We start from the raw sequence: 12,988 nt of genomic DNA on the forward strand, positions 1-12,988 counted from the left end.
AAGTTCATCCCCAAATAAACAGACCCCACAAGAAAGCAAACGAGGTCGACTTACAGTTTTGTTATAATGGTAATCATACTTCATGTCTAATTTACCTGAAGGCAATAACCAAATGCTCAAGAAAACACCTCGAGTTCAAAATCTTCTAGAACAAGTGAACTTGTTGCTGTTAATGGGTTCAAAAAAAAACTTGTTGCTATCAGAAGCATACTCACTCTGCCTGCCTTCCCACCAGTGAATTATTTGGAAGACTTCTCTCATTTCATTTTGTATTAACAATAAACAGATTTACCATGTGAATAACATAATTTATGCCCCAACCGGCGGAAGGCGAAAAGCAAAAATATTTACAGCAGAGAAGTGAAAAAAAAATGTTCTGGTTAGATCAAAAGCCTCTTATTATAGGGGTGGTAATAGGTCGGGTCCGGACTTGACTAGACACAAATAGTGTTTGGGTCCAATATGTGGACCCGGACCGACCTGCCGGGTCCAAGTTTTGGTTCGTCGGGTCCCAGGTCGGGTCTGGGTTACGGCTCTTAATCACAAAGGTTTTGTTGGTAGTTCCCTCCTTTTTTAACGAATCAGCAGCCCCAAATTTGCCTCATGCCATCATGTTTTCACGAACCCCGTATATTTTTATAAAAAACAAAGATTTGTTTGGACTCTCTCTCTCTCATCTTGCATGTGTGTTAGATGGGCATATTGCGCATTTTTGTGTTGTAAACCATTGGAACCGGTGTTTTAAAATCTAAAATCGGGTTATGGATCAGCCCACTAGTGAACGGATCAGGATAGGCCGATTCAGTGAAAATAATAATAATAATAAAACTTAATGGAAATCAGGCAATTCTAGGGGCCATATACCTGGATAGCCCAACCACTGGACCACATCAAGTTTTGGCAATTCCAATTCAGATTGCTAGTTTGCCACTTCATTTGTATCCTATCTTCATTTCTAATGAAATGTTCGCTGGCCAGCCTCAGTGTTTGCCTACAAATAAAATGGGGCAAAAATCTTGCTTCAGTTTGTGCACCGAATGAGGGATATGGATAGTTGCATTTCATCTTAATAGGGTTGTGTTAAAATACTTACATTATGGCGTAATTTATTATTGTACTCAATAATTTTTTGACATTTATATGAAGCTTTCTTTTAGCAATGACATTTTTGGTAATTAGGATGGATGTGACATTATCTACATAGGGTGTGACATCACCTGCCATTAGTGTACTCCATGTAAGTGATGTCACACCCCATATTAACGACATCACACCCCTCCTAATAGCAAAAAATACCTTTAAAAAAATACCCCATGTACAAAACAAGAGTATAAAAGTGTTCAACATAGTTAAGTACGATAATAAATTGCTCCATAGTGTAAGCATCCTAACATAACCTTTCATTATATTATGATGAACTATAATTGTAAATTAGTAACTATTTAAAGGGTGTGGTTTGTATAAGGTTACAACTTTAAACAATCGAAATAAGGTGCACCTCCAAACTTTGTCATGCGATAGAATTTTAGCGATAGAATTTTAGAGTAAAAAATTCTTAGGATGGTGCAAGAATCTATTATTATCTAATTATAAATTTTTAAACTAAAAAAACGGTTCAAATCAAGCAAATTTATAAACACATACAATCTTGAAAATAAACTGTTCAGATAATGTGTTGCAAGATGTATTATTTTTCAGTCTTAAAATATTTTTTTCTCTATATATTTATACATCTCAATGTCAAGGTAATCAATTAGATTGTTTTCCAATATGGAAACAACCTTTTTCCAAGGATTTTAGAGTTGCACCTTAATTCTACATTTTAAAGTTGTCAACCTTATCATTCGTCAAAAATTATATGAACTTTTTCCTTATTTAAAATTACGATTTACAGGAAGACTAGACATGGTTTTGGGGTGGTTCAAATAATGGGTAATTACTTGAAGAGAATTGCTCTGGTGGTGGTTCTTAGATGCTCATATGCAGATACAACTGATGTTCCTTACAAAGTGATGGATGCTATGTTAAGTTAAAACAACTCCATTAACATGTTTAGGTTTTCCAAATTAAAATTGCAGTAAAATGGCAAAAACAACTTTTATGATTATTGGAAAAAGAGAAGTAAATGATGAAATATTGGAAGAAATCTGTTACTTTCCTATTTTTAATTTTATTTTGTTTTTTTTCTACTTTTTCCCTTATGTTTTTGATGGAACCCACTGATACAAACTAGAAATGAAGTCAAGAACATGAGCGAATTAACAAGCACTAATTGCCAGGGTAGAAAAAAATCTCAATCTATTTTAATTCAAAACTGAATCCTAAGCTGACAACTCTCAAAACAAAAGAACTCAGAATCTATATTAATTAAAATGTGATTCTACAAGAATCCACAGAAATGCTCAAGAAGTCATTAAATATCGAATTACAGGTTGGCTGAGCTTATAAGCAGATCCCTCCCAGCTTGCTCAAGATCTCTTGAGCTCAAAATGTAAGCTGCCAATCTCTGTGTACCACTGTTACTATCCATATATTTCTGAGCTCAAGAATAAGTTTGACTCCTGCTGTAGAGCTACCCGAAAATATTTTATAACTGTTTTTTTGCAGGGTTTACCAAATGGAAAATTGTAAAAACAATAAAAAATCCAAAAAGTTGTTTTAAAATAATAAATATAAGCAAAAAAAAAAAAAAAAAGAAGTAATAGAAAGCATTAAAGATTATAGAAGATGAAAAAATATATGAAAGAAAATCTTAATTTATACCATGAATATTTAAAAAAAAAATCATAAAAGGAAAAAAAAAAAAAAGATCATTTGAAAGGAGTTCCTAAATCATCTTGAAAACCATCTAAATCATCTAAAAGGGCGAGGTTGAGTAACTTGGCCGAGTCTTAAGACATTGAATTTTATTAATGTTCAAGGGTGGACTGAATCTATGAAAAGAAAGAAAACAAAGCAAATTGGTCTTCTTATTTTTTGTTGGACTTCTTTTTTTTTTTTTTTTTTCCATTTAGAAAGTTGAAAGTTGCAATTATCTAGGTGAAGAAAAAAAAGAACGCCCTCTTTACATATTGTTTCACAGTTCATGCCTTGTATAAAATGTAGGAAAGGCCACTTTGTTTGTTTTGAGAACGTATCTAAACTGCATTAGATGATTGTGATTAAAGAGTTTAATTACGAAGCATAGGTAAGTTGCAGTAAGTTGGCCGACCTCAAATAGTTGAAAAATACGATGATGATGATGAAGTAAATTTCAATAGGTAATTTTAATTGTAGATCTTTTCTCCCTCTCATCACAAATATACAATGTAGAGATGATTTTTTAATTGAAAATCTCTCTCTCTCTCATGAGGATGATTTTTTAATTGAGACTCTCTCTCTTTCTCTCTTCAATGTCACGTTGATTTGAATTGAAGATTCCCCATGTCTCCCAGCATACATAAATTGATGCGGTGATACAAATATTTTATTCAGTTTGGAACCATTGTTTAAAACCCAGCATCGGCGGATCAGCCGTTTGGTAAACCAAGGGCCAATGATGCACATTAATAAAATAATAATAAATTAATAAAATAAAAATTGGTAGAAATTAATCATTTTTAAGAGCCAATTATGCACATTTCATGTCTAGTGAATTCGATCTGAATTGGGGGATTCCAATGTAACATTATTTAAAGGGAAAAGTTTATATAGAGCTGAGGCTTTAAACAATCAAATTAAAACCTACCTCAAAAATTTCACTAGAAAAGATTGGTTTGATGCCCAAATGTCATCAAAATGATCATCTCGACATCAAGATGCATGGACATGAGGAAAAAATAGTTTTCAAGTTTGGAAATAATGTATTTTGTAATGTACTTTTGGATCGTTAATTTTCAAGTTTTTATAGATCTGCCAATCTACACTATCATAAAGTTTAAAACTTTGTTCATAATAAAGTTTTAAAGCATTGTGATAGCTTTAAAATATATTTTCATCTTTATTTATAAAGTTTAAAGCTTCAAAAATAGTGTCGATCTACACATTTTCATAGATCTTCAATATTTTAAGGCTATCACAAAGATTTTCAGTGTTGAAACTACATTTCTCGACACTATTTGAAGGTAGGCTCTAATTTGATTGTTTAGAGCCTAGGCTCTATATAAACGGCACCCTTATTTAAAACCTGATAAAACTTGATTAGAATCTATGTATCCTACCTCCATTGTAATGTAATAATATTGAGCGGTGACTGCCATTGGGCTTTGATGCTGAAAGACTAGATGGTTCCCAATAATGCAATGTGCTTCAACACCTAAAGTGTGGGATATTGACAATATGTTTTCATTATAATGATAAATCATCAATTATCTAAAATTAGGGATAGAACTCGAAATGGAACATTCGGGAGAATTTAAAATGTGGCACCAATAGGCAATAAGATGAAAGAGTAGACTAAGGTGGGTTGACCATGTGCATCGTAAATCCAATAGAACACATGTTAGGTGGTACGAGTTAATTCAAGTTGAAGGTTAAAAAAAAAACAAATGGTAAGCCCAAAAAGACATGGTTGGAAGTAGTTAGAAAAAATATGGAAACTTATAGCCTCATTGAGGGTGGCCTTTAATCGAGCAGAATGATAGACTATGATTTATGTAGCCGACCCTAATTAATTGGAAAAAAGCTCTAATGATGACGATAATGATAATAATAATGATCACTAGATGTGGTTTTGGGTGGTTCATATCCGTGACAATTGGAGAACCGGCTCAAATTAATCAAGCCGACTCAGACCTAGGGGTCCGCCATGGTAGTCTAGGATTGGGCAGTTCACTCTGATTGCATGGCTTTGTTTTATGATTTTTCTTTTGTATTTTCATGTTAGGCTGACTCATCCGCATTTGGCCAAGCGACCCTGAGCATTAAGTGCCTGAGTCAGCACCACAGTCCATTCTTTAAAAACCTGTTCTAATAATGCGTTTTACATGAAGATAACTGCCCTAATGGTGGTTCGATGGTGCCCATGCACAAATACAACTAGTGTTCCTTTCCAAAGTCATGGATACCATGTAAAGATGTACAACTCTGGTAATATATTTGGTTGTTCAAATCAAAATGGCAGTAAAATGGAAAAATATATATATATATATATATATATATATATTGTTATGATTATTGCAAGAAAAATACAATAAAAGATACAATATTTGAAGAAATCTTTTACTTTCCTTTTCTCCACTTTTTTCCTTTTGTTTTTTTGTTATTTTGTGTTGATGTAGCTCACATATGCAAGCAATGAATTGAATAAAAAAACAAGAAATGAAATAAGAAAACCAGCAAGTACTCATTGCCAGGGTAGAAGTGATCTTACTTTATTTAATACAAAAAATGAATCCTAACCAGACAACTCTCAAAACTAAAGAATTATTGAAGTGTGATACTACAAGAATCCAAACATCCAACCAAAACAGGGAAATGCCTGAAAAGTCATTTAAATATTGGAATATAGGTTGGATGAGCTTATAAATAGATCCCTCCTAGTTGGCTCAAGAATCTGTTAAGCACTAGATGCAAGCCACCTACCTCCGTCTACCACCATTATTATCTATATTTTTTAGCTCAAGATGTAAGATTGATTCCTGCCATTCAACTAAACCAAATGAACTTTACTACTGTCTTCGGTTAAGCTAAGGTTGATTGACTCCCAAAATTCGAGAGTAGTTAGGACACCTGGTGAATTTAACACAGTGATCGGAGCATAAGCCGTTCATTAGTTTTCGCATTTTTGGGTTCCCGTGTTTCAACATTGAAAGCTGAAAGGTGACTACCTAGTGAGTGGCAAAAAATAGCATGATATGGGAGATGGATGGGGTGTTACATATTGTGTGAAGTAGGAGAGGATGAGGTTGGAATGGCCATGGAAAGCAATTAGAAAAGAGCAGACCCGCATTTCGATCATGGATTACTTTGAAGGAAAAAGAGGTCTAACAGAAAATACCCAGAACCACAAGCTTTATAATGAGAGCTGATATAGAGTCCACACCACAAAAGAGCAAAAAGGAAAGAATGTTTCTTATCACACTTGGAGATGTCTGCCTCAAATCTCTTGGTGGCATCGTCTGTCTCTCCACATATGTAACCAAAATAGTCTGTGGATAATGCATACTCGATGATAGCAGCATAAGCTTCGAGGGATAGAATGGAGAGATTACAAAAGTGTTTTGGCAGCTGCAATGACATTGTCCACGGTAATGCCGAACTCCTTGTACAGGGTTCCGGCAGGAGCACTGGCACCAAATCGGTCAATCCCGATACTCTTCCCCTTGCTCCCCACAATCTTCTCCCACCCAAATGTTGACCCTGCCTCCACACTGACTCTCGCTGACACCCCAGCAGGGAGGACACTCTCCTTGTACTCGTCGGACTGCTCATCAAACAGTTCCCATGACACTAAGGACACGACCCTAACTGCCTTCCCTTCCTTCCTGATCACATTTGCTGCCTTTACAGCGATCTCCAGCTCGGAACCAGTGCCGATAAGGATGAGGTCGGGCTTGTTTCTCATTGAGTTGTCGCTGACTATGTACCCTCCCTTCTCAACTCCCTCTATTGTTGTGCCTGCCAGCTGAGGGAGCTTTTGGCGAGAGAGAGCGAGCACTGAGGGTCTCTTCCTGTTGAGGATCGCGACCTTGTAAGCACCGGCAGTCTCGTTGCCGTCGCCCGGGCGGAGCATCAGGATGTTGGGCATGGCCCTGAAGCTTGCAAGATGCTCAATGGGCTGATGGGTGGGGCCATCCTCTCCGAGCCCAATGGAATCGTGGGTCATCACGTAAATGACACCGGCTTCACACAGAGCAGATATCCTCATGGCAGCCCTCATGTAATCTGTGAAAACAAAGAAGGTAGCACAGTAAGGGATGAGGCCACTGCCGTGAAGGGCGATCCCATTGCAAATGGAACCCATGGCATGCTCCCTCACACCGAACCGCACATTCCGCTGCTCAGGGGTGTCTTTTTGGAAGTCCCCAAACATCTTCAACAATGTCATGTTTGAAGAGGCAAGATCCGCACTGCCACCAAGGAGTCCTGGGAGAACCTTTGCGAGCGCATTGAGGCATTGTTGGGATAGGTTTCTGGTGGCATCAGCAGGGCTCTCAGGGGTGTACGCCTAACAACAGACCAAACGAGACAGCCATTACCATTTAGGGCAACAATAATAATCAGGACCATCCACCAGTGAGTACAAGAAGAAGAAGAGAAATGGTTGCTCATTAGATTATGGATGGCATTTTTATTTTCCCACTCACCGGAAGAGCCTTCTCCCACCCATCAGGCCATTTACCAGAGATGAGTTCCTTGAATTCTGCAGCTTCCTCCTTGTACTTCTTTTCATAATCGGCCAATTTGGCTTGCCATTCTGCTTCCAGGGAAGCACCTTCGGGAACATGCCGGCTCCAATGACTGCAGTGATGTCCAATGAGCATAAGGAGATCATCGTGAATCTGAAAAAGAAATAGAATGCAATTTGTAGAGAAGGAAACATGGAAGCATGGTACCTACCTCTTGACATCATCCGGGACATGGAAGGGCTCATATGGCCATCCAAGGTTCTGTCGGGTGGCATCCACCTCCTTGGCTCCCAAGGCGCTTCCATGAACACTGTATGAATTGGCCTTGTTCGGGGACCCATAGCCGATGGTGGTGGTCACCTGCATAATTAACAAGGGAGACAAAGAACGTTAAAGTAGTTGCAATATGAAATCACAAAGTAGTGGATCGAATTGCATTGGTGAGGAGAGACCTTGATGAGAGTGGGCTTGTCTTTGACAGCCTTAGCCTCTTCAATGGCAGCACGGATCTCATCGTAGCCAGTGTTACCATTCTTAACCCAGATAACGTGCCAACCAAGGCCCTCAAAACGGGTATCAACACTCTCAGTGAAGGCAATTTCAGTATCACCATCAATTGAGATGTGGTTATCATCATAAAAAGCAATGAGCTTACCGAGACCCCAGTGCCCAGCTAGGGAGCAAGCCTCATTAGAGATACCCTCCATTTGACATCCATCCCCGAGAATGCAGTACCTAATTGTACAAATTAGGCATACCAATAAACGATTCTGTTCCATTGTAAATATCAATATGATGCAGTCAACAATTCTCAAAAAAAAAAAAAAATCTGTTATTTGCAAAGGGAAAGATCACTAAAAGTCTAAAACTTGAAGAGGAAGAAGCTTATGCATATGTCAAGTAGATGAAACATACGTGTAGTGATCGACAACCTCAAAACCAGGCTTGTTGTATCTGGCAGCTAAGTGTTTCTCAGCAAGAGCCAAACCGACAGCATTTGCAATTCCTTGGCCCAAAGGACCTATGCAAGTGTGACACAAACAGCCCAGTCACAAACAGCCCTAAAGGTTCCGATTGTGTGTGTGTGTGAGAGAGGGAGAGAGGGAGAGAGAGAGTCACTAACCAGTTGTGACTTCAATACCACGGGTCTCAAAGTTCTCAGGATGCCCAGGGGTTTTGCTACCCCACTGCCTAAAAGATTTCAAATCTTCTTCCTGCAAACCCATAAATATTCAGTTCTAACTAGGGAATCCGACTGAATTGAAACGAAAAAAACAAAACAAAAACCTTAAATGATGGGATGAAACAGACCAAACAGTTTAACCATGCTTGCAAAAACAGAGCAACAACATACATCACTTATACTGCATCATACAGCAGTATTTGCTCTCCTTCCTTCATATCAGACCAGATTTGGCTAAAACATTCAGGTTGATCCAGCAACATGTACTTAAAGAAACATTCAAACCGAGCAGGAATTCTATGCAGTATCATATCAAAGCATTTCTCCAAAAAAAGGAGGATCAAATCAATTAAGGAACTATCCAAAATTTTAGTTTGTGTTATGTGCTTTCAGAAAATTTAAATAGAAAGACTGTTATCAACAAAATCATAGTCTGTATGCCAGCTAAAATTATCCTGATTCCAGTTTTTTTTCTTTTTTCAAGATTGATCAGTCATAGTCTGTATGCTAGCTAAAATTATCCTGATTCCAGTTTTTTTTTTTTTTTCGAGATTGATCAGTCAATTAGTTGAGATAGATCAGTGATTAAGAAGAAGATAATGGATAGATGAGGAGGAGGTAGCAGTACCTTGACGCTGTCATAGCCAGCAAGGTGGAGGAGAGCATACTGGAGCATGCATCCATGGCCTGCCGAGAGCACGAACCGGTCACGGTTGAACCAGTAGGGGTTCTTCGGGTTGTAGCGCATCACCTCGTCGTAGAGGATGTGGCCCATGGGGGCACACCCCATGGGGAGACCAGGGTGCCCGGAGTTCGCCTTCTCCACCGCATCTATCGCGAGGAATCTGATGGTGTTGATCGACTTCTCTATCAATGCGATCGTGCTCGTCACGTCCAGCGTCTCAACCGCAGCCGCTCTCACCACCACCCGCGAGGACCATGGCCTCCTCCCCCGGCTATTAGAGATGGTGGTCTGCAATACTGCTTTCATCCTCCTCGAGAAGGCGCAATTGTTGTTATTGAGAATGGACCATCTCAGCTCTGCTGCTGCTGCCTGTTGCTGGTGTTGGGCTGCCGGGGCTCCGGCTACCAGCGCCTGTGACAGCCCCATCGTCGACGACGCCATATTTTTCCTCTCTCTCTCTCTCTAAAACACACACTCTCTCTCTAAGTCCTCTCTCTCTATAACCTATCAGATTACACTCACTCTCTAAGTCCTCTCTCTCTCTAAAACACACACACCCTCACTCTTTATATCCTTACTTCCACCATCTTCAAATCAGATTAATCTCTCCCTAAGTCCTCTCTCTCTCTCTAAAACACACACACCCTCACTCTTTATATCCTTACTTCCACCATCTTCAAATCAGATTACTCTCTCTCTAAGTCCTCTCTCTCTCTCTCTCTCTCTCTCTCTCTCTCTAGCACTGTCAGATTACACACTCTCTCTCTAAGTCCTCTCTCTCTAACACTATCAGATTGGATTCTCTCTCTAACACTTTATCTCACTAAAATCTGAATCCTCTGTTCCTTCTCTCTCTGCAAATGAGAATGAGGGAGAGTGGCAGGAAAGACAGAGATGCTAGTGTCATATGACTGAACCAACCACATCTTAATCTCCACCACCCTTACATCTAAGATCTTTAGCCAATCTGAGACGTCCGATATTTCGAAACAATGTAAACCGTCCGATTTAGAAAATTTTCATTTTCCTCCCATAATTAGTGGAAAACTATTTGATGAATCAGCCTTATCCAAAGATGTTAGTTTCGATCCTGAAAGGTTCGGTAGATCTAAATTTATAACTTTTTTTTTCAGAAAAATATAAATGCTTTTTTAATTCCTTTTTGCCATCTTTCATTCTAATTTAGTTGAAGTTTCAATAAAGCCTCACCTCAAATTCTCGTTCATGCCACGAAAATCGTGATGATAGCTCTATAATCAATTTTCAACACCAACAATAAAATTTGAAATTCAAAAAAAAAAAAAATTCTTGAAGATGTGTAAACACTTATTTTCTTAAAATGTGTGGACGACCTGAATAATTTGTTATAATATACACTATTTTTAGAGCTTGAAATTCTTTTTTTTTTTTTTAACAACCATAATGTTCAAGTCGAGAAGATCGATGTAAAGGTTTTCCAATACTTGACTTTACAATTTTCGATGAGTATTGTGGTGAGGATTTACTTATTTTGATTGGGGTGCAGCCCTATCAAACCATTTACCTTTAATTTTAGTGGAACAGTTTTTTTGACATCCATATTAGAAATGGAGGTTTAATAGAAAAGGCGCCGCATGATAATAGGTGAGGTGGCTGACTCTTCAAAACTGTATACGTCTTTGTCTCTACTCTCCATCAGTGTTTTGTGGTCCAACATGCCCAACATTTCAAAATTCTTTGTTTCTAACAATTTAAACTTTCTTGCTTCAATAATTCCACCATTTTTCTGTTAATGGTAAAGGGATTTGCAGTTTATATAGGGTTAAAAAACAAAATAAAATATTACATGTAAAGTTGGTTCAGTGTTACTAAAGAGGGTTGGTGAATATCTCGCAATAATATTGAAATTAATTTTGTTAATCAGATCTCCATGTGTCTTTTGAAGGTGAGGCTTAGAAATATTTTGATTCAACCATTGAGGGGAGCTCTAAAATTCAAATTTTGATGGGTCTTCTCTTGAAAATCTGAGAAAGGCAAGAGGTGTGCAGAGATACTAACGGTAATTATATCTTTTGTTTTGCGGCCCCTTAGGATATAGCTACAACCAGGGTTTTAAAAAACGCCGAGTCGAACCGGACTCGCCCGGTTCGACTCGGAAATCGTGAAAAGGGATCGGATCGCCCAAAAAATCGGAAATCGTCCGGTTCTAGAGAGAACCGGACGATTCTGTACAGTGAATCGCCGATTCACTGTACGGAATCGGTGAGTCCGAACAGTGAATCGGCGATTCCGCACGGAATTTTTTTTTTTTTTTTTTTTTTTTTTTTGTGTAATCCATGATAGATTTTTTTGTAATACTTGATCGATTTTTTGTAATCCATGATCGAATTGCTTTTGTTTTTTTGTAATCCATGATGGAATTTTTTGGTTTTTTGTAACCCATAATAGAATTTTTTGTAATCCATGATCGAAATGTTTGTTTTCTTTTCTTGTAATCCATGATCGATTTTTTTGTTTTTTTTTTTTTTTTTGTAACCCATGGTAGAATTTTTTGTAATCCATGATCGAATGTTTTGTAATACATGATCGAAATGTTTGTTTTTTTTTTGTAATCCATGATCGAAATGTTTGTTTTTTTTTTTGTAATCCATGATTGAATTTTTTGTTTTTTGCCTTTTTTGTAACCCATGATAGAGTTTTTTGTAATTCATGATTGAATTTTTTGTAATCCATGATCGAACTATTTTTTTCTTTTTTTGTAATCCACGATTGAATTTTTTGTTTTTTTTTATTTGTTTTTTTTGTTTGTTTTTTTTTGTAATCCATGATCGAATTTTATGTAATCCATGATCGAATTTTATGTAATCCATGATTGAATTTTTTGAAAATTTGTGATTTTTTTTGTTTAATCCATGATCGAATTTTTTTTTGTAATCCATGATAGAATTTTTTGAAAATTTGTGATTTTTTTTTTAATCCATGATCGATTTTTTTGAAAATTTGTTTTTTTTTTTTTTTAATCCATATTATTCAAAGAGAAAACGAGAGAGATGGTGATTCTGAGGCCACCCTATCCCAGCCATATTATTCACATATCGAGTCCCAACAGCAACAGTGTAGGGATGAGCACGAAATACTGTAAATTAAATGCTGAATGGCGGTTCATGCAGGGAAAGAACATATCAATATTCGCATATTCATTCAAAAACATGAAAATTCTTAATGGAGTACCCTCATTTTTTATTGAATTCCTAAAAAACAATATTTATAATAAATTTTAATAATTTTTTCTAATTTTTTTTAAGCTTTATTCTGACCGATTCACCCGATTCCCGATCCAGATCATCGATTCGCCTATCCGGATCGGTTTTTTGAAAACCCGATCCAGGTCACCGATCCGTTTTTTAAACCATTGGCTACAACCAATCATGCTGAAATGGCAACGTTATTGCAAGGGATATTAATTTGGAAGGAGAAAATTTTGGAGAATTCATTAAGCATAGAAGGGACTCGTTTAATGCCATCTAATGCCATCAAGTGGTACAATAGACTTACGAGATCATGCAGGCTAATGTTTTCAGTTTTAATCATGTATATAGGGAGGCCAATTAGTGTCTAATGACTTGGCCAGGAAAGCAGCATCATTAGGTTCTTTATTAGTTTTTTTATACTATTGAAGTAAGGTGGGCCTCTAAACTATACCAAAAATGTAGTTTCAGTCCCACAAAGCATGTGAAAATTTATTGTTGCCCCAATTATGAAATTTAAAATTTTTAAAATAGTGACAATCAAGCATACTCGTAAACACTTGAA

The 12,988-nt window shown here is 37.2% G+C and overlaps 1 protein-coding gene across 1 annotated transcript; it reads right to left on the reverse strand.

The window, feature by feature from the left end:
- Positions 1–5,974: 5,974 nt before the first annotated feature.
- Positions 5,975–10,074, reverse strand: LOC18434690 (transketolase, chloroplastic). Its single transcript, XM_006844753.4, has 7 exons — positions 9,140–10,074; positions 8,452–8,542; positions 8,244–8,349; positions 7,781–8,063; positions 7,540–7,688; positions 7,287–7,440; positions 5,975–7,147 (listed from the first exon to the last, which is right to left on the reverse strand). The coding sequence occupies exons 1-7, from the start codon at positions 9,635–9,637 to the stop codon at positions 6,188–6,190; spliced, it is 2,241 nt and encodes a 746-aa protein (XP_006844816.2). The 5' UTR covers positions 9,638–10,074; the 3' UTR covers positions 5,975–6,187.
- Between the last annotated feature and the right edge of the window lie 2,914 nt (positions 10,075–12,988).

The sequence above is a fragment of the Amborella trichopoda genome, chromosome 10, assembly GCF_054954075.1.
Source record: "Amborella trichopoda isolate Santa Cruz 75 chromosome 10, AtrichopodaSantaCruz75HAP2 v2.0, whole genome shotgun sequence".
NCBI lineage: Eukaryota > Viridiplantae > Streptophyta > Magnoliopsida > Amborellales > Amborellaceae > Amborella > Amborella trichopoda.